Here is a 26921-nt window from a genome sequence, read left to right as displayed (position 1 = left end):
ATATATATATATATATATATATATATATATATATCCCCCCTAGAATGCAGAATCCACCTGTATAGACATTTAACGTTAATTTTATATTTATGTACCACAATGTTTTTGTTATAAAAACTCCGAGAGGGAGAAGGGCAGAGCGCAGCCAGTACCAGCAGTAATGGTACAGAGATATACCATTTTAATTCTTCTAGGTTATACAGGGTAATGGCCACACACACTTGAGCTACACCGGACATTCATAATTCACAGAAGACGGAGTCAAATGTCAAACAGGCATCCATTTCAACATTGTTTATAGTTCTAATAAATGTCCTATTTCACAAGATTTACAAACACATGACATAGGAAACACATCATTCATTCCTATTTTAACTTACTCTTGTCATTACATGATGTTCACTATTGCGCATGCCCATTAAAATTAATGGGACGTAACACCAAGCACAGCTTGAAATGAAGTTTCGGGAAGTTGTGTAATTCGAAACTTAGAAAAACAAAAATAATTTATTGAGGAAATGTTTCAAAATGTACATGTACAAGAATATATATACTAAAGTAACAAGAATATATATTTATAAACAAAATTAAATTGCACAAAATCGATTTTCAAATGAAATATTATCGAGGTACGGTATACATTCGAATTGAGCTTCCGGGAAGAAGATATTTATGCTTAACTTCTTTTCTTCTCTGTAATTTGATTGGTTCCATTAACAGAGTTTGTTTCTTCAGCCATTCTTCTTTCCTATTCCGTAAATATTTTGCACTTAGTTTTGAGTCATATTTTGTAAATATTTTGGACTGTGGCAAGGTTCGATAGTAATACCAGTCTAATCTGTGCACAGACGGATTTTTCGTTCTATTTCTGAGCATATCTTCTAAACAGTCTAATACTAGATGATCAAAATGATAATCGAATTTGTTTGCAATTAACTGGGGCTTACTAGCTAACCATGGCATATCTCCGATTCCAAAAACACAGACACTTCTGACATATTTTCCGTGACATTTAGGTTTATCGTCCTCCCAATTTATAGCACGAGACAAAAATGTTCCATATTTGTGACGAATTTCTGTTTCATAACCTCCAGGAGCCCAAGGAAATGTATTTAATGTTGCCCATACATTTTCTTCTGGAGAATATGTATCATTTAACCAATGAATAAACTGGTTGGCGATGCGATCATTCAAAAGAAATTCTACAAAATGTCTTGAAAATGCACCATAAGCACTTCCTTTACTGATTTCAATGTTATATTGAAACGGTTCTTTGATATAAGAAGTTTCCACCAAATTTATACTGCTAGTGTGATATTTCTTCTCAAAGCGCCACTTTAAAAATTGCGGAGTATTAAACGACTCTATGTCATTGGCTCCATTCAGAGAGGCCAGTATTTCTACCATTTCCAAATTGGTTTTTATAGGAAACTCTTGTCCAGTCAGGTTGATGTAGTATTTCCATTTCACCTGGGATTTCTGACTAAGGATTTTCATACACTGTAGATCACTGTGCATGTGTGCATAACTTGCGTACACAACATTCAAACGTTTCTCGACAACGAAAACATTATCAAAACAACTTCCAATCTGTTTCATGATTCTAAAAACAATATTTGATGTTTTCCCATCCACATATATGCAATAAATATTGTGTGGTCTGTATATAGTCCGAAGAAGTCGTTCTGCTTGTTCGGGATCGCGATGCATTTTAATTCCAAACGCTAATGGGAAATTTCTTTCCTTTTCCGAAACCGGTTTGCTAGAGTATTCATGCGCCATATCTAGTCGTGAACAGTCGTTGATGATGTTAGCTAACCTACATTGTGAAACAACACGATTTTGCATTAATTTGAGGGGGTCATCAACAGTCCTGTCTCCCATGAATAGTTTTGGACAAAGTTCTGCTCTGAAACCAACTGGAAGGCATAATTCAGCAAGCGGATGCCGATTTTCTCTATGGTTGGATAGGCTGAAATTTTCAACTTCATTTGGATTTTCTGTAAATGAAAACTCCTCTACAAATTTCCTCTCATAATTCTTGTTGTAGGAATTAGCAGAATATTTTTGGTTCGCCCAAAAACTGAAAAAAGTTGCGACGGAAAATAAATGTAGAAAAATTGCCGTCACGCAATAATGTCGCCGCGGCATAATTCTTGGATTTTGGACAAGTCTTTATACATGACGAAGTCGTATTCTGATATGAGGAAGGGTTGTTATATCAACCTGTATTATAGGAAGTAGGGCGGTGTCCATGAAATAAATCACTTTCCAAAAGTCACCACGTGACTTTTGCCTCATAGTTTATGACGCGGGACCTTTTCACCCATGCTAATCCCCGCTATCATGACCAGCCTAAATTAAGAGCAGTATATTAATGGCTGTGGCAAAATTTCAAAAGAAACAAATAAATACACCATTTTGCTTCATGTCACTTTCTAACAATTATTCTCATCTCACCTCTATTGCTCTTCATCACATAATTTTAACTGTAGGGATATTTTCATCAAATCGGATCTTATTACATACGGAAAGTGGGACCTTTACCCTTGAGGGACAGATAGCAAGCAAATTCATTCGCTTCACCTGTCACGCTACAAACAAAATTGTTTATATCATGACTGTCTATTTAGGATATATGTGTAAAGAGCTGCGTAGTAATTAACTGCCCCTTTCCTTGAACATCGTGTATTTTGTGTCATGTTGTCGTCTGCGTTTGATTTTTTTCACTCTATTTCCGGAAAGCAGCATTCCGGCTGTCTTTGAAATCTGATGTTTAGTACATTGTACGGCGATCGTTCTGTGGTAACCCTTCTGACCTAACTTTCTCGAATTAGCGCTCTCGAACATTGGGGGAGGGTTCTTAGAGAAAGTAATGGTTTTAATGAGAAAAAATGTTTTCTAGATGAAAATCAATGATTTAAAAAATATATGAGGGCAACCGATCTTTTGAATGAACAGGAATTTAATCGATTTGGAATTTACAATTAAACGAAGATATTGTCCCCATCTTGTCAGTATTTGTAAACATTTATAGCTGGAGTCCATTAGGCTGTTTATTTAGATTTGAATCTGTATAAGACTAAGATGTATGAAATAAAAAGCTGCAGGCGGTGCTCCGATATCTTTGTTAATGTAAATGTCCTTTCTCTCTTTTTCTCTGTCAAATAAAGTTTAGCAAAAGTTAATGACATTTTAATCAAATTGAAGTTTGTTTTGTGGGTATGTGTGAAAGAAACTACTGAGGACAATCGCTCTCTTATTTTTCTCATCTAAATGTTTCCTATATTTTTATCGTGAGTTTTTAAGGGCGTGTTTAATGCGTACAATTTAGATAAGTATCCTTAAAAGCTTCTGTGTAGTGAAGTATGGATACCCCCAAAACGATTTACCTGGAAAATGTAAGAAACTGCTGCAAAATATGTTTTCGCCTATTGGGAAAATAGCTCAAATGATCTATATATGGATTTTGGTTATTTTAAATTTATTTAGTAAAGATTACTAAAGAATATTACGCTTTAAAGTATTTTCTTTTTTTTTTAAATGCTTCTAAAATTATGAAATTTTATCCCACTACATGTATATGCGCTTTAAAGTACAATAAACGCACCAAAATAAAACTATATGTTTTTGATTTGAAAATTCGGATCAACGCGATTTAAAAATATAGACATATATGTAATCTTAGAATTTCACGAAATATTAGATATCCCGGTGAAATACACAATATAACCCGCCTGGTTGTGGTCGCTTTCGTAACGTGACGTTTATTTTGCATGTTTAAAATGGAGGGAGGGGAAATAGTCAAATTATAATAAATTTGTTTACGCTATGTTTATTACCATATCATAATAATTTATGCAATACGTTTGCCTACCTGAAGGTCTATCGTTGATGAATGAAGAGCCCACCTGTGGGTTTAGATGAACCAGACGCACGGGCGAGTGCCTGTCAAAGAGTTTCGTTGTAATTTATAGAACGGAGACAAAGCGATTATTACACTGTTGTCAATATTTATTTCATCATTTGGGACACGGCTGGTAGCACAGACACGGGATATCACAGGAAATAGAATATGTTTTTGATTTGTATATGGAATTTTTGGAATAATTGTCCATGGATTTTTAAGCATTTTCCCCCATTTTAGGTAAACCGGCTATTGCAAATGACTTTAAAGGGAATCATTTTTAAATATTCTACTGGTGCAATAATGAATGTAGTAGCATGTTCAATGCAGAGAGAGAGAGAGAGAGAGAGAGAGAGAGAGAGAGAGAGAGAGAGAGAGAATTGGTATATCGGTATCATAAGATTAACCACACACACACACTTTGTCTCTCGATATCATTTCAATTTACATGGTTATACCTTTAAATCATTTGGGAGTGATAAACCTGTAGCTATTATATGCACATCTTCATTACGCGTGGATTTGATAATCTCCATGAACACTAAAGCGAATTCTAATTCTGTTAATTACTAATTCTCTTAATTAAAGGCAGTCTAATTCTAGACACATGGATATATAGCTATACATCAACTCACAATTATTACATGTACGAATCAACTGCTCAATAAGATTTTTTTCCCGCACTATTTTACAAATCTGTGACATTTTCTGGCCATCTTCTCCTGCATCTGATCTGTTCATATTGAAATTGCTCATTTCCAATTTAGCTCACCTGAGCTGAAAGCTCAAATGAGCTTTCTGATCACCTTTTGTCCGTCTTTCTGTCTGTCCGTAAACTTTTCACATTTTCATCTTCTCCAGAACCACTGGGCCAATTTCAATCAATCTTGGAACAAATCATACTTATGTAAAGGGGATTCATGTTTGATCAAATGAAGGACCATGCTTCCTTCATAGGAAAGATAATCAAGAAAAGGCCATTTAAAAATCCCCTTAAAAATAACTGGGCCAGAAAAGTTAGTTTGCTCAAATTATGGCCCCCGGGATAGGTTGGGACCACAGTATTGAAAAAAATCTTTTGAAAACCTTTAAGAACAACAGGACCATGATATGCAAGCATTCCTGGATAGTCGACTTTGTTCAAATCATGTTAAAAATTTTAAATGCGGGTACATGAAAGGTGAAGATAACGAACAGTGATCAATCTCATAACTCCCATAAGCAGTACAAAATAAATAATTGGGCAAACACGGACCCCTGGACACACCAGAGGTGGGATCAGGTGCCTAGGAGGAGTAAGCATTCCCTGTCGACCGGTCACACCCGCCGTGAGCCTTATATCCTGATCAGGTAAACGGAGTATCCGTAGTCAAAATCAGTATGCCAAGAACGGCCTAACAATCGGTATGAAACATGTCAGACAACATTTGACCCAATGATAGGTTGTATAATGGAAAAATCGTCTTCTCAAAACAACAGGATATTCCCAGATAGTGCAGATTCAAGTTGCTTAAAGCTTGATGCCCAATAGTACGAGTACATTTTGTATAGTCCGGGGCATATTGTTTTTGTCTTGTCTGTCTGTCCGAAACTTTAACCGTGCTCATACATATATATATGTAACTTTTGAATCGTAAGAGATCTTTCTTTTGGTAGTACAGTTTTTAACCTCGTGTCCTCGACCTTCACTTACTTTTAAGAAAACTTAATCTAATCAACAACTGAACTATGATGACTATTTAAGATAGTGCTTTTATAATTTATAAATAAGTTCTTTAGGGCAAGACTTTACATTTCATACCATGATATTTGATATTGTTACCTTGAATCACAATTCAAATTTGATTCAAGGTAACAGTTAGGCATTTTCAGGTTTGTTCAAATCAAGGGCCCTGGGGGGTAAGATGGAACCACAATAGGAGGTCAATTAAGTGGGAATATACAGAAAATTAATTAAAACAAATTCTTTTCAATAATAACAGGGCCAGACTAAATCATGTCTAAATGCACACCTTTGTAAGTTGTGTGGGTTGAATTTTTTCCATTTCAATTTATTAACCCTATGGTTAGAGTGGATCAAATTTTAGATAATGCATGTGTACAGGAGCGAAAATCTTTTTTAAATCTTCTCTAGAGGAGTAAGGTCACGTTAGTCATATTGGTATTGAGGCATCCTCATTTTGTGTGAATTCAAGCTCAGTTATCTGAAGATCCTTTGGGGCTAGGTTGGGTTGGGGCCACAATATGGGGTCAAACATTTTCATGTGAATAAAGGTTGAGAGATAATATTTTTAAAATCACAACAGCAGGGCCAAGGTGACTCAGGTGAGCGATGCGACCCATGGGTTTCTTTTTTCTGCCTTTTACTTTTCATTAAATCACATTTTGGCCAGAATTCTACTAAGTGATAAATGTATGATAGATTGAGGACATAAAACACTGCTCTTTAGCTCACCTTTCGGAAAATTAGTATGAGCCTTCACTTGTCGTCTGCGACCGTTTGTCCCCTCTGTCTGGACACTGCCGTTCATTTACCTTTCCAGTGGTTTTGCCTTTAATATCTTTACAAAGATCTGATACGGGAGTTAGTTGTTAGACCCATGAAGCGATACATAATAAAACTTACATAAAGGTAAAGCGATAGTTGACGATGCTTGTGTAAGTAAAGTAAGTTTGATACAATCCGGCTCAGTGGCCTTGCTTTTATCAAGACATCTTTAAAGTTTTGTTTGGAAATTACTATATTTGAAGGAGTGCTTATCTCACTGAGATTGTCATCATTTGGTAACTCATATTTCGTAGTTTTCTGTAGATTGGGAACAGAAATGAATATTGAATAAATCTGATTATCTTGTGTTGTCACCTGTCAGCAGGCTATCTTCATCAATTTTAATAGGAGGATAATAACAATTAAGCATTAATTTCCAAGTATTTATAGTTCTGGAGTCCTTCAAAAGTGTCCATAAATGAAAATTAGAGTTTAAACTTTTTCGCTTTACAAATCACAGACCGGTCGCTGTAGTTCAGTGGTAGAGCGGTCGCTTCGTAACCAGGAGGTCGCAACGGTGAGTTCGAGCCCCGCTCGTGCCATGGTCGCGTCAATCTCTACCCAGAGTTGTCGTTCCTTGCTCTCACTTACACCTCTGTTAACGTCTCAAAGTAAGCAATGTTATTCTACATGTAAATCCACTTTTTTACGGCTAATAAAACTAAGAACTATCTTATAAAATAGCGGGAAAATGTAGGACAAGCAACTATTTGTAGATTTTTTTTCCATTACTATATATTCTTCATGTACCTATGTATAAGGCCTGGTGCAATAGAACTACCCAATATGCACGTTTCAACCCAAATTAATGCTTCTTGTGTCACAAAAAGACTTGGCATCTGCTCAATATTTATTTATTTACGAATATTTTTGTAACTGAAGTCAAAACCATACTTTATTTGAGCATACGTGCCAATTACAAAAAATCTTGTAAAACCCTTGAGACTTTGACAGAGGTTTAAGCGAGTGTAAGGAACGATAACTCTGGGTAGAGATTGTCCTAAGACGTAAAAATAGGTAGTGATTGCTCATTCACCAAACGCTCGGCATCCGAGGACCCGCGGCATTCACACCTGATGCCGAGTGTTTGACGATGGAACTGTCACCACATGCGGGGCGAACGCTCTAATCTCTAGATCACTGCGGCGGTTTATTGGGACAATGGCTGTCGCCCTGTCGTTTCATCTCCAACGTCATTGCTTTTTCTTGTATCGATGTGACAGCCCTGGGCAGCACATTATACCGTATCACGTTTGAGAATCCATAATGGGCACACTGATACAAATCATTTGCACCGGAAGTATCGAAATCACGTGACCGGAGTGTGTAAATTCAAAATAAAACGGCGTTCCGGCAGTAACTCGAAATTCTGTCATTGAAAGAAGTTACAATATCCGGGATAACACTTCCTCTCCTGCATGATTGGTTGAAAATACATAGTATGAATATTCTCATTTATTCCATCATGGGCTAAAATTCATCTTGGGAAGGAAAGGGGGTGTGTGTAATTGTAGTTTGACCACATCATACGTACGAAGTATTTTCATTAAAGAAAACGCCCAAAAAGAATGTTTCATAACATACGTGTCTATTTCTACAGAATTTACAATGATTGTGTCGTGTAAAAGTATTGGAGAAGAATAAGTGGTGATATGTGAACTGCTAACCTTTGAAAATAGGTGTTGTATGGATGAATAAGTTGATACATTTCATATACATCTACTGATCCCCCCCCCCTCCCTTTTCAAATCATTAGAAAATTCCCTAAAATCAACCCAGACAGACTAACTTTATTCAACGAAAAATTTGTTTAATGTTAATTTGGGTACCCACCCCGCCATATGTACTGTTTTCACATTTCGACTCATAATGATGCTAGAAAACGGAGTGGAGGGGGCGGGGACAAGACTAAGAATCATTGATATTAATGTTACCGCGCATTGAGTGTATTATGTCAGTTTGTACAACAAATTTCTGTAAGGCATTTCTCATTGATGTAGCGACACAACATACAGAAGGTATTTTCAGGGATTGAAGGGTGCTGTCGTCATGTACACACCAAATACTGGGATTAAAAGATTATCTTTACTAAGACTGCATCTGTAATTTGTTGCCCGCCGCAAACTGAAAAAGTAGATAAGCATGAGCTATCAAAGTGAAATATATTGTTTTATTTATATAACTTGGATCAATAGAGCATTTGATTTGGGAGCACAAGTCGTGAAACATGAACAGTCATTTGAAAATAGTAATGTATTTCGGCAAGTACACTACATTATAAATGAGGTACGGGTTTTCCGGATCGACGATGCTGAAAAAATGACAGAAGGTACTGGGATGTAGTGGAACTATTAAGCGTGACTCAAATCTATAAAATAGGTGTATCCTTTATGTTTTCATTGTCTAAATTGTCTTGATGTTTGTAAGATTATTATATTTTCTCCCCGAGACATTACCGGCGTATTTGTACAATATCATTCAGTGAATTGGGGTTCTTTATCTCCATAGTGACGTATTTTAAGATTGTTCTGAAATTTTATTTGGAGGGAAGTAGTAGAACCCGTCTCTATATAGACGGGTCAAAGGTCATTTAACCTCGCCCATGTTATCGCGTTAAATATTGCTTTCTTATGACCCGTACATTTAACCCGCCTACCTAGATCGATGCATTTACCCCACCTATCGGGACCGCTGCACTCATTTACCCGCCTGCTGGGACCGCTGCACTCATTCGAGTACAGTGGTTGCAAAGGGCTGGTCAGATGAGTGCTGCAGTCCCGAAAGACTGGTCGAATGTTTTTCACTCATATTGAGACTTCATCAGGTGTAGATGAAGTGCCACTTTAGACCTATGCTTAGCGCTCAGGGCAGAATTAGTGAATTAAAATTAAAAATTAAATATTTATTCGGTATATACATACAAGCATACATACATAAATACCAAGGATAACCCATGAAAGCCCGAAAGCTTATTTCCAATGGGGTCCTTTGATGCACAGATGTTTGCACTAGGGGGTCATTTATGTGGGAGGAAACCGGGGTACCCGGAGGAAACCCACGTGTCCGAGCGGGCGACCGCCATACCCTCTCACATACGACCACGACCACTGTCGATCACGGGGATCGAACTTGGATAGCAGCGGTGAGAAGCGAGAGCGCTACCTCTGCGCTACCCGGACACCCAGTGTGGGTTCTTTAACGTGCCAACGACTGTAGCGACACGGAACCTTCTTTTTAAAAGGCTGTATCCGAAAGACCTATGATTCTCAAGTCTATAAATGCCGGGCGTTTGGCGAAGGAACATTCACTACCTATGGTAGCGGACAGTATAAGAGGGAACTTGTACTGTCTTGCTAGAGAGCTAGCGATTCTAGTGATGTGGTAGAGTCTCTCTCTTGATCACGCAAGTTACCGCTACACGTTACAAATTGGTGGCAGCGGCGAGATTCTGGTGTTTGGTGGGAGACCTGCTTAAGGTAGAGTCTCTTCGGAGCTCTGGCTACGGACATGGATTCGTCCGGGGACGACAGTGGTTGTCGTCGGGAACAGCGGATGCCGTTACTGATCAGGCGCCAAACACTCAGAGAGTACTCACACTAAGCTTCAGGACGAAGCTTCCCCGAGCGGGGGGAAGTGTAGCGGACAGTATAAGAGGGAACTTATACTGCCTCGCCAGAGAGTTTATGTTACGAAGCGAACGCTCAACCACTGAGCTACCGCGACTGAGTGGGTGGTGGTATGTTTGTGTTGGTAGTAGTGTATAGAGCCTGCATCCCAGGTATTATGCATTCGAACAGTCGACATGATTGTGTGCTCATTTAAAAAAGTGTCATTGATGTGCTTTATTTTATCGCAGAGATGTAATGAAAGATAAAAATCACAGGGACAGTGATGATAGGGATATTGCCATAACTCGTGAATATCTAGCTGCAATAATGTAGCCCTATCCGATTTTTTTTTATTTTGACATTTTCGAGATAGGGCTACAATTCTATAGGATCTCCGTAATGGTGCAAAATAATTTTATGAATAACCGATAATAAGCTCTGTGTTTTAGTCCCAAATATTGTTTACACCAAAAGGAGTACCAGCTTTGTGCTCGGGCATGTCTAATAAAGGTGTTTTTCATTAAATATAATGTACAGCATTCAAAATTCTTCGTCTGCTCCGCCATGCTTGCTATTGCGAGATCTCGTTGGTGGATCTACTGAAAAACCTAAACATTGACAATCTGCGCGAAAATGTAGTTACTCGAGCCATTTCGACAAAGAAAGGAAAATCACATGTTTGCAGAAAGAATTTACACTCTGCTATTCGGTTTTTGACTTGATATTAAATTCAAACCTTTTCAATACCGACAAAATAGCTTTCTCCTCCGTACTAGTCCATTGATGTAAATACTACCTTATATATGGCATATACAAATAACTTGTCAATCGGAAGTTGAAACTTCAGTACATCAAACATGGCGCACAAATATGGATAGAGAAATATTGGAATTTATCGAAATTGTTGAAACCGGTAGAATAGGGCCTCATAAATCGTAAGCTGCAGGTTGTAAATTTATATTCTGACTAAGAAACATTGAATGTCATTTTATTTACCTAAAGAAAGTCAGCAAATGTTTTGACTGATCGAAAATGTTGCGGGAGTGAATCACTCCCGCATTTGCACCATTACGGAGATCCTAAGGAGTTGTAGCCCTCTCCACCCACCCACCCACCCCCCAAAAAAATCGGAGAGGGCTACATTATTGCAGGTAGTGTACATGTGTATATCCAACAGAGAATGACACTGATAGTAACGCAGAGGAAGACAATGACGTAATTCACCCACTAGTACAGAAAGTGCCAATACATAAAGCTGCAGAGTGGCAGAAGCGATGTGAGAAATACTTCAACTAAAACATGTCAGAAGAGAAGGCCAAGAGAAAATCATCAACAGTTTACACGGAAACGCGATCATTATTTCTTAGTTATCTTCGTTTATGCTAATTTGACGTCCCACAATTCACTGGTACAGTATAGTTTTGTATTGACGGGATTTCATGGAACCCTCAGGTAAAAATTCTGATCGAGAATGAGGTAAGAGGCGTAACTCATACCGTCTTGCAATGTTAATTCTTAACATTTCTCAGTTTATCCGCCATATTTCTTTCAGGTTGCCTGGTTTACTCTACCCGCATATACCCAAAGGTGATTGTCACACCTGAGTGATTTTGTAGCTGGACTCGACCAGTGCACATCTCCGATAGTAATATATAGGGAATGAGAAACAAAAATCCCGTTTTAAAATGTCTTGCATCACAACATAACAACATATCGTAAATTGGGTAAACATTCTCAAAGTTTTGGATAATTTAGATGTAAATGCAAAGGGAATGCCTGTCTTGCATGGTTGCATGTGTACGGAAGTATTTGCAGCAACCGTCCATAACAGTTGATAAACCCAGAGAAACTATTACCACTTATTCACTGATAGAATGGAATAAGCAAAGAGCATAGCATCAATATCATTCACATTCACGCCATGCAAAATACAGATGCATTTGTAATGCATATGGCATGCTCTGAATGAAATGGAAACAGTTGTTTATTTGGGACTACTACAACTGACACTGCCATTGTGCACTTACCAAAATATTCTCTTTATTCTGATAAATCCGTATCTATTAAATTAGCGATTGATATTTCTTTTTTATATGAAAAGGTGTATGAAATTTATAAACAATTAGATATGAAAATTTCGCTGGGAATATTTTTCCAATCACAGTGCCAACTTCTTGTATACTAGTATATGTACAGTCATATATTTTGCGCATGTGGCACGATTTAATTTTGGATAGTAGTTTGAATTATAATCATCGAAAGGAAAGGAAAAATAAACTCTTTTTTTTTTTATCATAACTCATTACATTGAATTATATGGTATATTCTACTTGAACATCACAGCATCCGTGTTCAGAGCCCCCCCCCCCCCCCCTTCCAGCTAAAAGGCAACACAAAAATGATTTATTGAAGACCAACTGAGAAATAGATAACATAAAATCAGTCAAATAAGAACAATGATTGCTTTGAACATATTTTATTGCATATAATGATATATGTATACAAAATGTTAGAGCAAAAGTACTTAACAATTTACAAGGTTTTCACCTTAATATAATAAATTACAATTATCATAAAACATGATGATAATTAATAATACATCACACAAGAACATTATTGGAAACTATTAGCAGCTATATTCCCAGACAACGGAAGGAAGGAATTGCATGCACCCTTTAAAGTACATTTAGCATAAATTATGTTATCCTTTAGTAGGTTATATGCAAATGATATTTCAATTCAATATACAGAAAACAATATAAGTTGTGTAAAAATTGTTTTAAATAATAACCTCGATATACTAGTAAAATATTCAGGCGTGTACCTGTCGAGGCTATCCGCACAGGTAATTTAAATCAGAAACACTGATGTGAAGTGAAGCGTAGCAACATGTCCCCTAATAACATTAAATACTCAACTAATATGGCGAATGGACATAGAAATAAGGTGGACACTGAGAGCACCGATATATTCATGAATTCATGTCAGCTTTAAAGTATAAATTCCTTAAATACATGGTGTAATTCAGAAGCAGATTCAGATTAAATACAGTATCCCCTGCATAGAATAAATGGTTTTGTTACCAGTAATGGGAGGTGGGGGTGGGGGGAGGGGGTGTCCTAGGTACATATTCACTTTGCACAATCGTTACTTTGGGGGAGTCGTTAAAAAGGAAGCTTTCAGCGTCCGGAAGAATTGATAATCTCCGCTTGGAGTTCGACCGTAAGGTAGGTTACAGTATTTTTTTTTAACTTGTAACCACTATTTGTACAAAATATTCATTGCACGGAACAATATGATAACCAAGGTACATCTACATACGCAGTCTCCCTGATCAACCTTGCAGGATGTTCAAACACCTCGGCTCTATCGCGCAGAATAGAAAATGTTCAATGTGTCAATGACAAAAATATTGTATTAGGTATTATATATATATATATATATATATATATATATATATAGAATAATTACGCACCAAAATTTGATAGTAGGTAATCCAAATGTATAATTTTTACGGTGTTTTTCATTGTTTAAAACTCAGAGTTTGGAAAATACTCGTTTACAGAACGCATAGAATCGATTCCTGTTATCATAGCAAAAGTAACGGATGGGATTTTCGTTAAAGAATCAGAAAGGGAGAGTCGCAAAATGTTCCGGGCTATTAATAGATTTATATTTTGAACAGCCAATAGAATAGTATGTGCAATTTGTCAGAAAATGTATAAAATCAAAGGCAGTCTTCAAAGGCATCTTGTAAGAAGTTTCATTGGAAGTTTAAATCATTTGGACACCCCCACCCGCGAAAGTCTAAACCCAACCCATGGGCCGTAAATTTCACAATTTGAGAAGAGGATATCAAGGACATGATATCACTACCATGCATTTAGTTTATCTCTCATAACTGTGAAAGTGGATAAGGAAAAAAACATTTAATATATTTTCATATGTGACCATATAGGACTTCAACACCTGACCCAGGAATCATGAATTTCTCAATGTGTAGAGAGCTTTTTGAAATCATAATTATGCATTTATAGTTGAATATGGTCAATCAAATTATCGATTTCCATGGAAACCAGACTGTCAAATTCCTGATCACTGAGCCCTGTATCCACATCTGTTCCAGTGTCGCTTGGATTTATGATCATTCTCTTTTTGCGTCCAGTATCTGAAATGCATAGATGAATATTAACTTTCTGCTCTTGATTGTAATGTATATGTATAAATATTCTAAAATGAAAAAAAAAAGATAATATAATTAGAAATTCGTATCGAAGCAGTACCTAAACAGCCATAACATCCCGTGCAGTTGTGCTCAAAAGCTGAGGAGCTAACTTCCTTAGTCAATTCCCAAAGAGTTAGAGTTCGCCCATGTGATTTGTGTGATATCAAACCCTAACCATCTTTATTTTGATTCCACATGTGTGTGTAGGTGGGAGGACGTGAGTGCATGCTCATTCCGTTGCAGTTAATGTATAAAAATTCTGTCCGAAAACACGTGCTAGACACGCAAACGAATTATTGTAATTGAAAAGTATGCCAAAATCTTATGCATAATAACCTTATTTTACATATTATACCTGGGGCAGATTAGTCAGAGATCCTTATCAACTTGTCAGTTACGGTCATCGGCGTACTCCACCTTGAAAAATGGGGGACACCGCCACTTTGAAATTAATTTTAATCATTAATTAAGATGATGGTACGTAGCGTCGTTTTTCAAAGGGGGAGGGCAACCGGAGGAGTAGAAAATAACTTTTTCTCTAATTTTGATGATCAAAAAAACCCACTTCAATACATGGGGTCAAATATATTCATAACTATAAGCTTACAGTCTGCCTCTTCATTGCTACTATTAAAAATATTGAAGGGGGGGGGGGGTCACCCAATAAATATCTTTAGTTGCATATGTATATCATGGAAAATATACGTAAAATTAAGGGGGACAGGTACCCTGATTCTAAGTTCCTGTAATAATTAAAAAAAATAATAATAAATTTAATGAAGGACACGTGCCCCTCCGCCCCCTTCTCATACGCCCTTGATGATTATTACTCACACTTAAGCAGATTATCGATTTCCATGGAAACCAGACTGTCAAATTCCTGATCACTGAGCCCTGTATCCACATCTGTTCCAGTGTCGCTTGGATTTATGATAATTCTCTTTTTACGTCCAGTATCTGAATTAAATAGAAAAATGTTAACTTCCTGTTTAAATGGTAATGTTTATGCATATATTTTAAATTGACAAGAATGGTAATATAATTAGAAATTCGTATCGAACCGGTGCTTAAACAGTCATAACATCACGTGCAGTTGTGCTCAAAAGCCGAGGATCTAACTTTGATCGATCCTCATGTGATGTCATAGGTTTTTGCCAAAATCTTTATTAATTAAACTTTGCGCATGATAGAAAGATATCTCTCTGAAGAATTTTACTCATTGAATAAAATAAACAACTTGGTAAACTATTGAAACTGAAAAAAAAAATTCCCATAGATAATCAATAATTATTAATGATAAAAAAAAAATCTTGTGAAGGGAATTAACTCCTATGCTGGAATTTCTTCTAAGTACTGCATGTCTATTATACAACGGTGTCCCTATTTAATTGAATATCCACATTTATGAGTTAACAGCGCCCCCCCCCCCCCCCTTTCCTTAAATCCGCCACTGTATATGGGCAAAGTATCGAATAGTGCGATTCAGTGGCATAGTTTGACAACTATTTAGCATCATGCAAACAAAATACTTAGATTGGATGACGGAACTAATGCCGTAAACAGTCAAAACACAAATTTCCTCTGTACATTCAATATAGTATGTTTGTGAAAATCCGGCTCCATACCTTGAAAAGTTAGTAAAAAAGAAAACCTAATCCGTAGTCTTGATTGCGGAATAGATTGAATTAAAGGGGGGGGGGGGTAAATAAACTTCAAGAAAAGCAAAATAAGTAAGGGGGTTCAAACACGGTTGTCCCTAGCTTGAAAAATGAAGGACACGTTTCCCGCCCCGCCCCCTTCTCCTACTACGCCCTTGTTGATAATTACTCACACTTGAGCAGATTATCGATTTCCATGGAAACCAGACTGTCAAATTCCTGATCACTGAGCCCTGTATCCACATCTGTTCCAGTGTCGCTAGGATTTATAATAGTTCTCTTTTTACGCTCAGTGTCTGAAATGAATAAACATAATAATTATATTTAAGATTTAAAACTGATAAGGATGATTGCTTTACTAGAAATTCTTCAGCCTGGTTCGTCCATCTGATTCTGATGTGTCAAATTAAAACACTCACTATTTCGGTTCCACCACTTTTTAATCTCAATGGTGCCCATCAGCAGCCATGAAAAACAAGGGAATACCATCGTTCTACAATAAATAGTCTATAATAAGAAAACTTAGAGCTGGTTCTTCCTGAACACTAGAGATTCAAACTCTACAGTATGTTCTTAACTTTGTAAATATATAGCGACAAATCTGTATGGTTTACAATGCCCCCCCCCCTTCCGTTCAAAAGTGTTAGTAAAGATAAATTGATAAATGGCATTCGCATACTCTTTCCTGAATCCTCCCGTGAAAATAAGCAAAAGTTTCAATGTTTAGAAAGGAACTCCAAAAAAAAAAAAAAAAACACGACCGAGCTGTGCATCATAATTCCACTTTTCAACGCAATCTGTCTCTCTCTCTCCTATACTGATTCTTAATATCGAAATTGTATTCTCGGAAAATTAAATACAAAGCAAGTAACTTAAGACGTTTTCTGATTTTTGTTTTACTTTTCTTTTAATTCATTTAGGAACGTTAACTTATTCTTTAGGAAAGACAAAATTTTCTATTCTTGTAGATAAAAAAAAATACTGTTGTTTTACAATTTAAAAAAAAAAAAAGCTCCTGAAGGGAGGGGGTGGATTAAACCCCCTCGTGTTCATGAGAGCATTCGTAATATGCGGGGGGAAATCCTACAGAAAAAGTTTCAATTTTCTTTGAAAATGTTTATTTTAACTAAGAAATTGCTCTTACTACAGATATATTTCGTTCAGAAACACTTGTTCCTGACGCAAACGATTTATTGTTGATAATAAATGCTAAAATTTTGTGGTGAGTTCAAATCCCGCAGTGCTCTTTTGTCACATTTGGACCACCCCCTATAAGCTGATCAGTCTGTTTTCTTCCGATGAGACCAGTCTAACCCTATGTCTTATGGGGTTGAATGTAAATTCAAACTTGCAGTCATTGTCGTTAACCATTTATCTGGTCGATATATTTGTAGAATTAAGCAGAACCAGCCTTACACAAAATACTAAGACTCATAGAAACCCGTATCCGTGTAAAACATCCATTTCTCCTTTTAATAATAGACTGTCCATTAAGAAATGTTAGCTTAAAAAAAATATTAGGATTGCATTTTGTTTATTATGCCAAAAAAAAACCACCCCATATTTGATGTAAATACCAGAATTCACACACCTAGCGCTATTCAGTACTTCCGTTTATTTACTTGATACATATTTGTTATATAGAAACCATTGTACGTCGATATATAATTTTGAAATCAATCATATTACTTACCGATATTCTTGTTTGAGCAATATCAATATTTTGGAAACATCAATATTGGAAGTTCAGAGGAAAAGTACCGCTCAGCCCCCTTCTGTGTTGGTTTTTTCTCAAAGATCACGGTCAGATTATGACGTCACGGGTATTGTGACGTCACAATGCAACTAAAGAAAATGACAACAAATTATGTGGAAAGTTATGGATTTTTTGTAATAAGATAACTTTAACAGATGTACATCTACTAATATGAAAAGGAAATTTTACATGAAAAACATTTGATTAGAAAATATATCCACATTATTATTTTTTTAAATTTCGAATTGGGGTATACTCTGGAAGCTGTAGACTTGACATCATATGGAAAGTTATGGATTTTATGTTTTGGATAGCTGTAACTAATGTACATCTACTTATATAGATAGAAGAAGAAGAAATATGTAAAACATGTAATTATGAAAATGTGCCCACGTTTGTTGTTTTCTCATATTTCTTAGAGCTATGCCTTTTTCAATAATTGTGCACCCCCCCCCCCCCCCGAAACGAGATAAAATTTGAAATTGATATATATTCTAAATTAATGACATGTTTCTTGATAAACAAATGCAATTTAAAAAATGTCTTGCATTATTCATTCTAAAATATCCACAAAAAGGTGTTTCCGACGACATTGATATAAAATCTGTGATGGGGTGCATTACTTCAGTGGTGTCTGTAATGAAAATTAATCTATAGACCCCGAAATATTTTGCTCTTATTCATTTCCTTGAATGTTAATCTCTTGATTTCAAACAAAACACTGCAACCAAAACCACAAAATTCAGGAGTAATTAAGTCATCTTAATAAAGTATTCGAACTGTAACCTCAGGCATCTGGATACAGTCGAATCCACTCTGTATTTTTGCCAACAAAATTAATGTTGACAATTTATATGTAGGTCTATGCTTTAGATTATGTGATTTTTATTTTCTCTTTGTTGTCAATATTTAAATTCTGTAGAAAATATTTTCATATTAGGGTAGTAGATGACTTTTTAATATTTGATAAGAGTGTAAACCGAATACAGAAATAAACAATTGTTTATAACAGAGAAAAAGGTCACACATTCAAACCATAATTTTAAAAAATTAGTTTTGTTGGGAGGAAATACGAGCAGATGCATGCAGGGATAAAGTTTATGATACTAGTATTCATGTCAGATACGCTATGTACTCATTTGTTGCTCCGTTATTTCGAAATCATGATTACAAAAGTTACAGTCCGATGGTTGGGTTCATTTTATGTGCGTCACCCGCAGGAGCCACTGCTCTTCTTGCATGGTTACAGGTTGAATATCATCAAACTATGGCCTAACTGTAGAAAATAATTCCAGGAACTTTCCTTATATTATGGGACTTTCCTTAAGAGATAGGCTCTCCAATTTTTGTGAGGTATAAATTCAAGTATAGTGTTTGATGTTTTGATAAAAAATATTCTGTTGTTATACAATTCTAAAAAAGCACCAGAAGGGAGGGGATGGCTTAAACCCCCTCGTGTTCATGAAAGCAGTCATGATATGCGATAAAAAAAATCCTACAGAAAAAGTTTCAGTTGCATTTGATTTCTATTTAGAAATTGCTTATTTTAACTAAGAAATTGCTCTTACTACAGACATATTTCGTTCAGAAACACTTGTTCCTGACGCAAACGATTTTTTGTTGATGATAAATGCTAAACTTTTGTGGTGAGTTCAAATCCCGCAGTGCTCTTTTGTCACATTTGGACCACCCCCTATAAGCTGATCAGTCTGTTTTCTCCTGATGAGACCAGTCTAGCCTGATGTCTTATGAGGTTGAATGTAAATTCAAACTTTCATTGTCGTTAACCATTTATCTGGTCGATATATTTGTAGAATTAAGCAGAACTAGCCTTACACAAAATACTAAGACTCATAGAAACCCGTATCCGTGTAAAGCATCTATTTCTCCTTTTAGTAATAGACTGTCCATTAAGAAATGTTAGCTTAAACAAAATATTAGGATTGCACTTTGTTTATTATGCCAAAGAAAAACCATATTTGATGTAAATGCCAGAATTTATACACTTAGCGCTATTCAGTACTTTCGTTTATTTTACTTGGTACATATTTGTTATAGAAACTGTTGTACGTCAATATATAATCAATCATATCACTTACCGATATTCTTGTTTGAGCAATATCAATATTTTGGAAACATCAATATTGGAAGTTCAGAGGAAAAGTACCGCTCAGAGAAATCACAGCCCCACTCTGTGTTGGGTTAGTTTCTCTAAGATCACGGTCAGTAGATTATGACGTAATGAGTATTGTGACGTCACAATGCAACTAAAGAAAATGACAGCAAATCAGAATCAGAGTGACAATTTTTTCAAAATAAAATATGATTTTTAAAATAGATAAAAAAAAATGGGGTATACATACACTGGAAGCCATAGATTTGAAATCATACGGAAAGTTATGGATTTAATTTTTGTAATGTATAAATTTAACAGATCAACATCTACTAATATTTAAAGAAAATTTTGCATAGAAAACATTTAATTAGAAAATATATCCACATCAGTTGTTTTTTTAAATTTTGAATTGGGGTATATATACTCTGGAAACCATAGACTTAAAATTATGTGGAAAGATATGGATTTTATGTTATGAATAGCTGTAATTAATATACATCTACTGATATAGATAAGAAATATGTAAACCATGTAATTATGAAAATATGCCCATTTTTGTTGTTTTCTCATATTTCTTGGAACTATGCCTTTTTCAATAATTGTTCATTTTCCCTCAGAAAGGTGATAAAAATTTTGAAATTGATATGTATTCTAAATCATTGACATGTTTCTTGATAAACAAATGCAATTTAAAAAATGTCTTGCATTATTCACTTTAAAATAACTACAAAAAAGTGTTTCCGATGACATTGATAAAATCTGTGTAGAGGTACATGATTTCAATAGTGTCTGTAATGAAAATCAATTTCTAAACTCTTAAATATTTTGCTCTTATTCATTTCCCTGGATATTAATCTCTTGATTTCAAACAAAAAACTGCTACATTAACCACAAAATTCAGGAGTAGAGACCCACCTTAATAAATTATACCGGTATATTTACAGTATTCGAACTGCAACCCCGAGCATATGGATCCAGTAGACTCCACACTGCAGATTTGCCAACAAAAGTAATGTTGACAATCTATATGTAGGTCTATGATTAAGATTATGTGATTCTTATTTCCTCTTTGTTGTCAATATTTAAATTCTGTAGAAAATATTTTCTTATTAGGGTAGCAGTTGACTTTTTAATATTTGATAAGACTGACTATAGAAATGAACAATTGTTTATAAAAGAGAGAGAAAAAACCCATAATTTAAAAAAAAAAAATAGTTTTGTTGGTGAAAATACAAATAAGGAAAGTGTATGGTACATCGAGCAAATGCATGCAGGGATAAAGTTTATAATACTAGTATTTATGTATATCAGCTTCTATTACCCAAAACTCTGCTCACCGTAGCTCGTTTTTGCTGTCATAAAAAATCAGAACAAAAGAATGATTGAGATTGAAAAATTGTCATTTATTACAATACCAAATGACGAAAGAAATCTTCAACATAAGATTTTGGGGGAAATCAGATAATACATTCTACATCAAAGTACCTGCAAAGCTAAATTACTCAAAGTCTGATTTCCCCCAAAGAAGACAAAATAACTTAAATAATGCTACGCTATAAGATGACAAATAAAAATTCATCAAAACAAACCCAGAGCAAAAAGATGGCGAACAAATAAGGCCACAAGATATTAAACATAGTATCATATCGGCGCCATCCGAGGTGTACGCCATATACTCATTTGTTGCTTCGTTCTTTCGAAATCGTTACAGTCCGATTGTTGGGGTCATTTTATGTGCGTCACCTACAGGAGTCGCTGCTCTTGTTGCATGGTTACAAGTTGTATCAAACCATGGCCTGTAGAAAATAATTCCAGGAACTTTCCTTGTACACAGGACTTTCCTTAAGAGGTAGGCTCTCCATTTTTTTGTGAGGTATAAATTCAAGTATAGTGTTTGATTTTTTATGAGTAAAAAACACCAAAGAAGGATCTAAATAGTTTGGTTTTTTTTGGGGGGGGGGTTGTAGATGTGGGTGATTTGGCTTTTGTCCAGCTGATTTAGAACGTGCTTGACTTCAATGTAAGCAAACTCTCACGCCTTGCTGGATGGGTATGCATTTTTGGTATGAAAATGCTCACGATTTCCCCCAAAATTTTGTTTTTCACATTAAATGATCAAAATCTAAAGTCTAATATGTTTAGAAGATTTCACAAAAAATTTAAGGTTATTCATCATGACAGAGGCTCATTATAGAGAGTTTATTATTTGTTTTGAAAACAAAGATTGAGGTGTGTTATTGTTTACGAAGTTTTCAAAATAAATAGATATTGATCCAAATTTATTTTATTTATCACATTTCAAGTATACTTTAGGTAAAATGTGTCACTTAAAAGTTAAAATTTGTGATTGTACAAAATGGAGATGCTTTGAATTACAAAATTAACGTTTCCCAGGTTTGTTTGTTTACATAAAAAGACTCGAGTCTAGACTCGAGTCTTTGTTTGCATAACACAGAATTAAAGCTAAAATATTGCTCTTATCCTTGCATTCAGACGGTTGTAAACATTAAATGAGTTATATTTTTAATTTTTAACATAAAAAATGAAAAATATTTCTTTTGAAAACGTGAACCAGTCTCTTTTTAAGAACAGTACTACATGATGTGATTGTAAACTTCCACTTCTGAGAAGTTTACTTAAAGGAAGCAGGGTCAGGTCAAAGGTGAGTAATTTTGGTAAGAACATATAGGCAAAAATAATAGAGTGGTGCAACCTACAAACCCCGCGATGGTTTCTGCACTGAACTCGGTAAGGGGACCTTTCATGACACGATCGGACCAGATAGAATTATTTAATGAGAAATCTGTCTTTCCTTTCTTTGATATTACGTCGCTTCCCTCACTTTTAGAACGACCCAGGTTAAACATTGTTTAGTAGCTATCAAAATTATCATGCATCACACACCCTTCCTTTTCATCCTCAGGTAAGGTTCGGGGGTTTTCTTCACATCTTTCTGCATTTGGTGGTGTGTGATAAAATCACGCCAGTTATTACTTTAATTAGTAATATAATCATAATGATAAGTTGTCATGTTTTATTACATTGTCTTTTCTGTTATGAAATCATACTTTGATCAATTGATTTGAACGTATTTTATTGTATACAAAAGGATCAGAAGCAAGTTCGTACAACTTACGAGTTCTTCTCCTTATAATCTAATACATGTTACAACACATTATTGTCATTAAAAATAATATACAGAGAATACATAAATGGTAAGTGTTCTATAGATAAACAATGGAATATGATATGATCAACAGCCAAATATTTTAGTTTCATGAATATACGTCTGAACATAAGAGAAAATACAATTATTCAATTATCACCCCAAAGTAGAACATGTGTATCAATAATAAACAAATGATCTAACCTAAGCAATCTATCCATTAATTTGTATCTAGCAATTAAATATTTCTTACAAATAAAGAAAAAGTGATATGCGTCTTCACGCATGCCACAAGAACATAATGGAGAATCAACAATATTGCGTCTATAAAGATCATAATTCAATATACATGTGTGCTTTTGATCAATATCATGGAAAATTATACATATGTATAACTGTTACATATGGCAAGCCGTTTTACTATTTATTAAAAAAAAAAGATATCTCTTTAACTTTGAGAGATATCTCTTAAAATTAAAGAGATATCTCTTTAACTTTGAGAAATATCTCTTTAAAACTGAGAGATATCTCTCAAAATCAAAGAAATGCCTCTTTAACTTTGGGAGATATCTCTTTAACTTTGAAAGATATCTCATTAACTTGGAGAGAAATCTCTTTAACTTTGATAAATATCTATCTAACTTTGAGAGATAAGAGAGATATTTCTTAAAATCAAATAGATACTCTTTAACGTTGAAAGATATTTCTTTAACTTTGAGAGATATATCTTTAACTTGGAGAGATATCTCTTTATCTTGAAGAGATATCTCTTTAACTTGGAGATATATCTCTTAAAGTTAAAGAGATATCTCTTCATCGATGTAAAAGAAATCTTTTTGAGTTAAAGAGATATCTCTTTCAGAAAATGTAATAGATATTTCTTTAACTTTGAGAGATATCTGACATAACCCTAATAAATTGTATAAAATAGTTACTCCCGTCTATAACCTTAGCCGTTTGTATGACGTAATAAGTGCACATGATCAAAATATCTGAGCATGTAGAGGAGGTAGTCTGATCCCCGCCCCCACCACTCATTGATCATTCGTTATAGGGTCAGGTAAACGCCAACGCCATTACAAGATGGCGTCCTGCATGGTCGTCTAGATGCAGGATTTTCGCAATGGAAAAAGTAAATCCATTTTGTTCGTTTATATAGCGCAATAAGTAAAACTGATGGATAGGAATGATCAGGGAGTGTGTGTGTGTGTAGGAGGGGGGGGGGGGGGTCCAGGCTTGTAGAGGGGGTTGTCTCTACTGTGTTGAACAGCCGATCTAGTGGATTTGTTTGACAAAGTAAATAAAAACAGTATATATGTATAAGATGTTTGTATTTTTCATTCATACATGCGTACACATCGAAAGCCAAAAATGCCAGCATCCCGTCACTTCCAAATTCTGCCATGTAACACAATATCTTTCATTCAAAATCTTATAAAGATATCTCTTAAAGTGAAGGAGATATATCTTTATCTTAAAGCGACATCTCTCTAAGTGAAAGTGATATCTCTGATTTAGAGAGATATCTTTTACTTTAAAGAGATATCTCTTAAGGTTAAGATATACATGTATCTCTCAAAGTTAAAGAGATATCTCTTTTTCGAATAATTAGTAAAACGGCTTCTCAAAGTTACTAATTTATATTTGTACACCGAATACAGTTGTACAGTTGATATAAGGTACTTTCCAGTTCATGATTGCGATAGTGGTAAAGTCGGGAAACCGGGAACGTATTTCCCATACCCATTACAGATTCACAGTATCGCTCGAGTCAACTAGAAAATCACTCAGGGTGTACAGTACGTATATGGGCAGAGTAAGACAGAGGATCTGAGAGAAATACGGCGGACTTCGTTAGTTTCTTGCAGCTTTTTAAATGTCAGTTGAGCTTTAAACGTCTTAGGTTTGCTGCGGCATCAGTGTCATGGTATCATGTTGGAGCCAAATGTGTATACAGCTGTTGGTCAAAATTTGTTTTAACTTCACGAAAACTGGTGACGTCTCTAAGTAAGTTCAAAAATTCTCGAATGGAATATAAAACAACAAACATACATAAATACTTCTAGTTCACCGAGAAGATGTATTTCTGAAACACTGATGCGCCCGTATGGTCAAATTCCAAGGTCAAGGATAAGAGGTCAAAAATTTTGGTACGGAAAGAAAGGTTTTGTTACAAGGAATATACGAAATCCCAAACATGAATCGTTCGAAAGTTATAGTAAATACTAAAGATTTTTAAAAGTAGGTCAAAAGTAAAAGTAGGTCAAACTCCAAGGCCAAGGTCATGAGATCAATAAGATGTGTTTGTGAAACACTGATGCCCCCGACAAAGTAGAACTGTAAGACATTGTAGTTTTGGGGGGGTTTTGTTGAAAATTTACCAAAAAAATAGGTATATGTTCAATGCCAAGGTCATAAGGTCAACAAATCTGGTATCGCTGGAAAGGTCTTCTCACAAAAAAATGTACACACTTGTACTTAATATAATAAAATTGCTTCTTACGATTTGAAAGTTATGGCTTATATTCGATTTTTCAAAAATTAGGTCAAAGGTCAATGTAAGGATCAACAGGTCAAAGATTTTGGTATCAATAAAAAGGTCTTGCCAAAATGAAAACACATGCCAAATATGAAAGGTATACCTCTTATGGTGTAAAAGATATGACCAAGGTTGAAGTTTTTTGCCACAGACAGACAATCGGATAGGCCAAAAGCTAGATGCCCCTGAATCTTCTATTCCGGGGGCATGAAAATGTTGCTACCTAAAGAAAGGTCTTGTCACAAGGAATATACTTGTGTAATATGAAAACACTATGATTATCCTTTCAAAAGCTATGACCAAACTTAAAGATTTTGCAGACAAACAAACAGACGGACCGATCAAAAACTACATTCCCCCGAAATCCAATTACGGAGGCATAAAGAGGTCATGCTGGGGACAAAATGCAATATACATTTACATGCATGTACATCATGGCTTGTTACATTTTGATACCTATATTTACAGAATGGAGGGTAGAGGTAGATAAAATCGGACGACAACTGACAAACAAACGTGTCGACCCCCCCCCCCCCCCCCCCGACTATACTGCAGGAATCCGTGGGTAATCGACTCAAGGAAGAGTATATGGACCAACATCCAAAGGAGGTCTCAAACTTGTATATCTAAGATCACACTTTTCCATTTCTAGGAGACCCGAGTTTGCTTATCTTTAATTGACAGGGCAGGACATCCGCTACACCTACTGAAAATTGCTGCATCTTTGTATATCTGTATCTAGCTATGCCAAATTGTATCACAAGTCATGTGATTTTCCATCTTTCAAGATCGCAATAGCTTTTTATACTGAAATCTCTATTCATTAACACTTCTCATTACTTAATATACTTCTCTATCTTACGGAAGCAGTAAGCTGTGTACTACAAATAAATAAATCTTTACAAATGATTGATACGTTTTATCGCGCTTAATGAATATACCGACAAACAGACACGATGATTCCTATTCTATGTATAGTATACAATCTACACAGTGTTTGCAGGGGTTATTGCTGAAGATTTACTTTTTTGTTACTAGTATATGATCAGGGGTTAAGGAGAATTCTGAAGATTATTTGCTCTATTCATTGTCTTGAAGTCTTAAACCAGGAACTAGAAATATCTAGTTTTAGTAGAAGCCTCCAACTCATTATAACTGTGATGGGAAAGTCCTCTCCCTACAGTAGCGCTGCCACCAGCTGGATGTCCCCCACCAGCAAGGGAAAATAAATACTAAACACCTATCTGCCCTACTCAACTCCAACCTATCATTAAACCCTGGCCGTGACTAAGCGACACGCCTAAACAGTGTCTACTTCACTCTTTCGCGTTGAAGCTAAACAATCAGTGCAATATTCACAAAACAATTCTATTATTCATCCTCCGAAAACATTCAAGG

The 26921-nt window shown here is 35.5% G+C and overlaps 1 protein-coding gene across 1 annotated transcript; it reads right to left on the bottom strand.

Annotated features, from left to right (window-relative positions):
* Positions 1-600: 600 nt before the first annotated feature.
* On the bottom strand, positions 601-2320 carry LOC125673641 (beta-1,3-galactosyl-O-glycosyl-glycoprotein beta-1,6-N-acetylglucosaminyltransferase 4-like). The gene has a single exon (XM_048910661.2). The coding sequence runs from the start codon at positions 2149-2151 to the stop codon at positions 622-624; it is 1530 nt and encodes a 509-aa protein (XP_048766618.1). The 5' UTR covers positions 2152-2320; the 3' UTR covers positions 601-621.
* Between the last annotated feature and the right edge of the window lie 24601 nt (positions 2321-26921).

Source organism: Ostrea edulis, chromosome 1, assembly GCF_947568905.1.
Source record: "Ostrea edulis chromosome 1, xbOstEdul1.1, whole genome shotgun sequence".
In the NCBI taxonomy this organism is placed as follows: Eukaryota; Metazoa; Mollusca; class Bivalvia; order Ostreida; family Ostreidae; genus Ostrea; species Ostrea edulis.
This window is presented reverse-complemented; position numbering and strand designations above follow the sequence as displayed.

Excerpts from the sequence above, each read along its gene's own strand:
- LOC125673641 (XM_048910661.2), bottom strand. The coding sequence starts at position 2,151 with ATGCCGCGGCGACATTATTGCGTGACGGCAATTTTTCTACATTTATTT.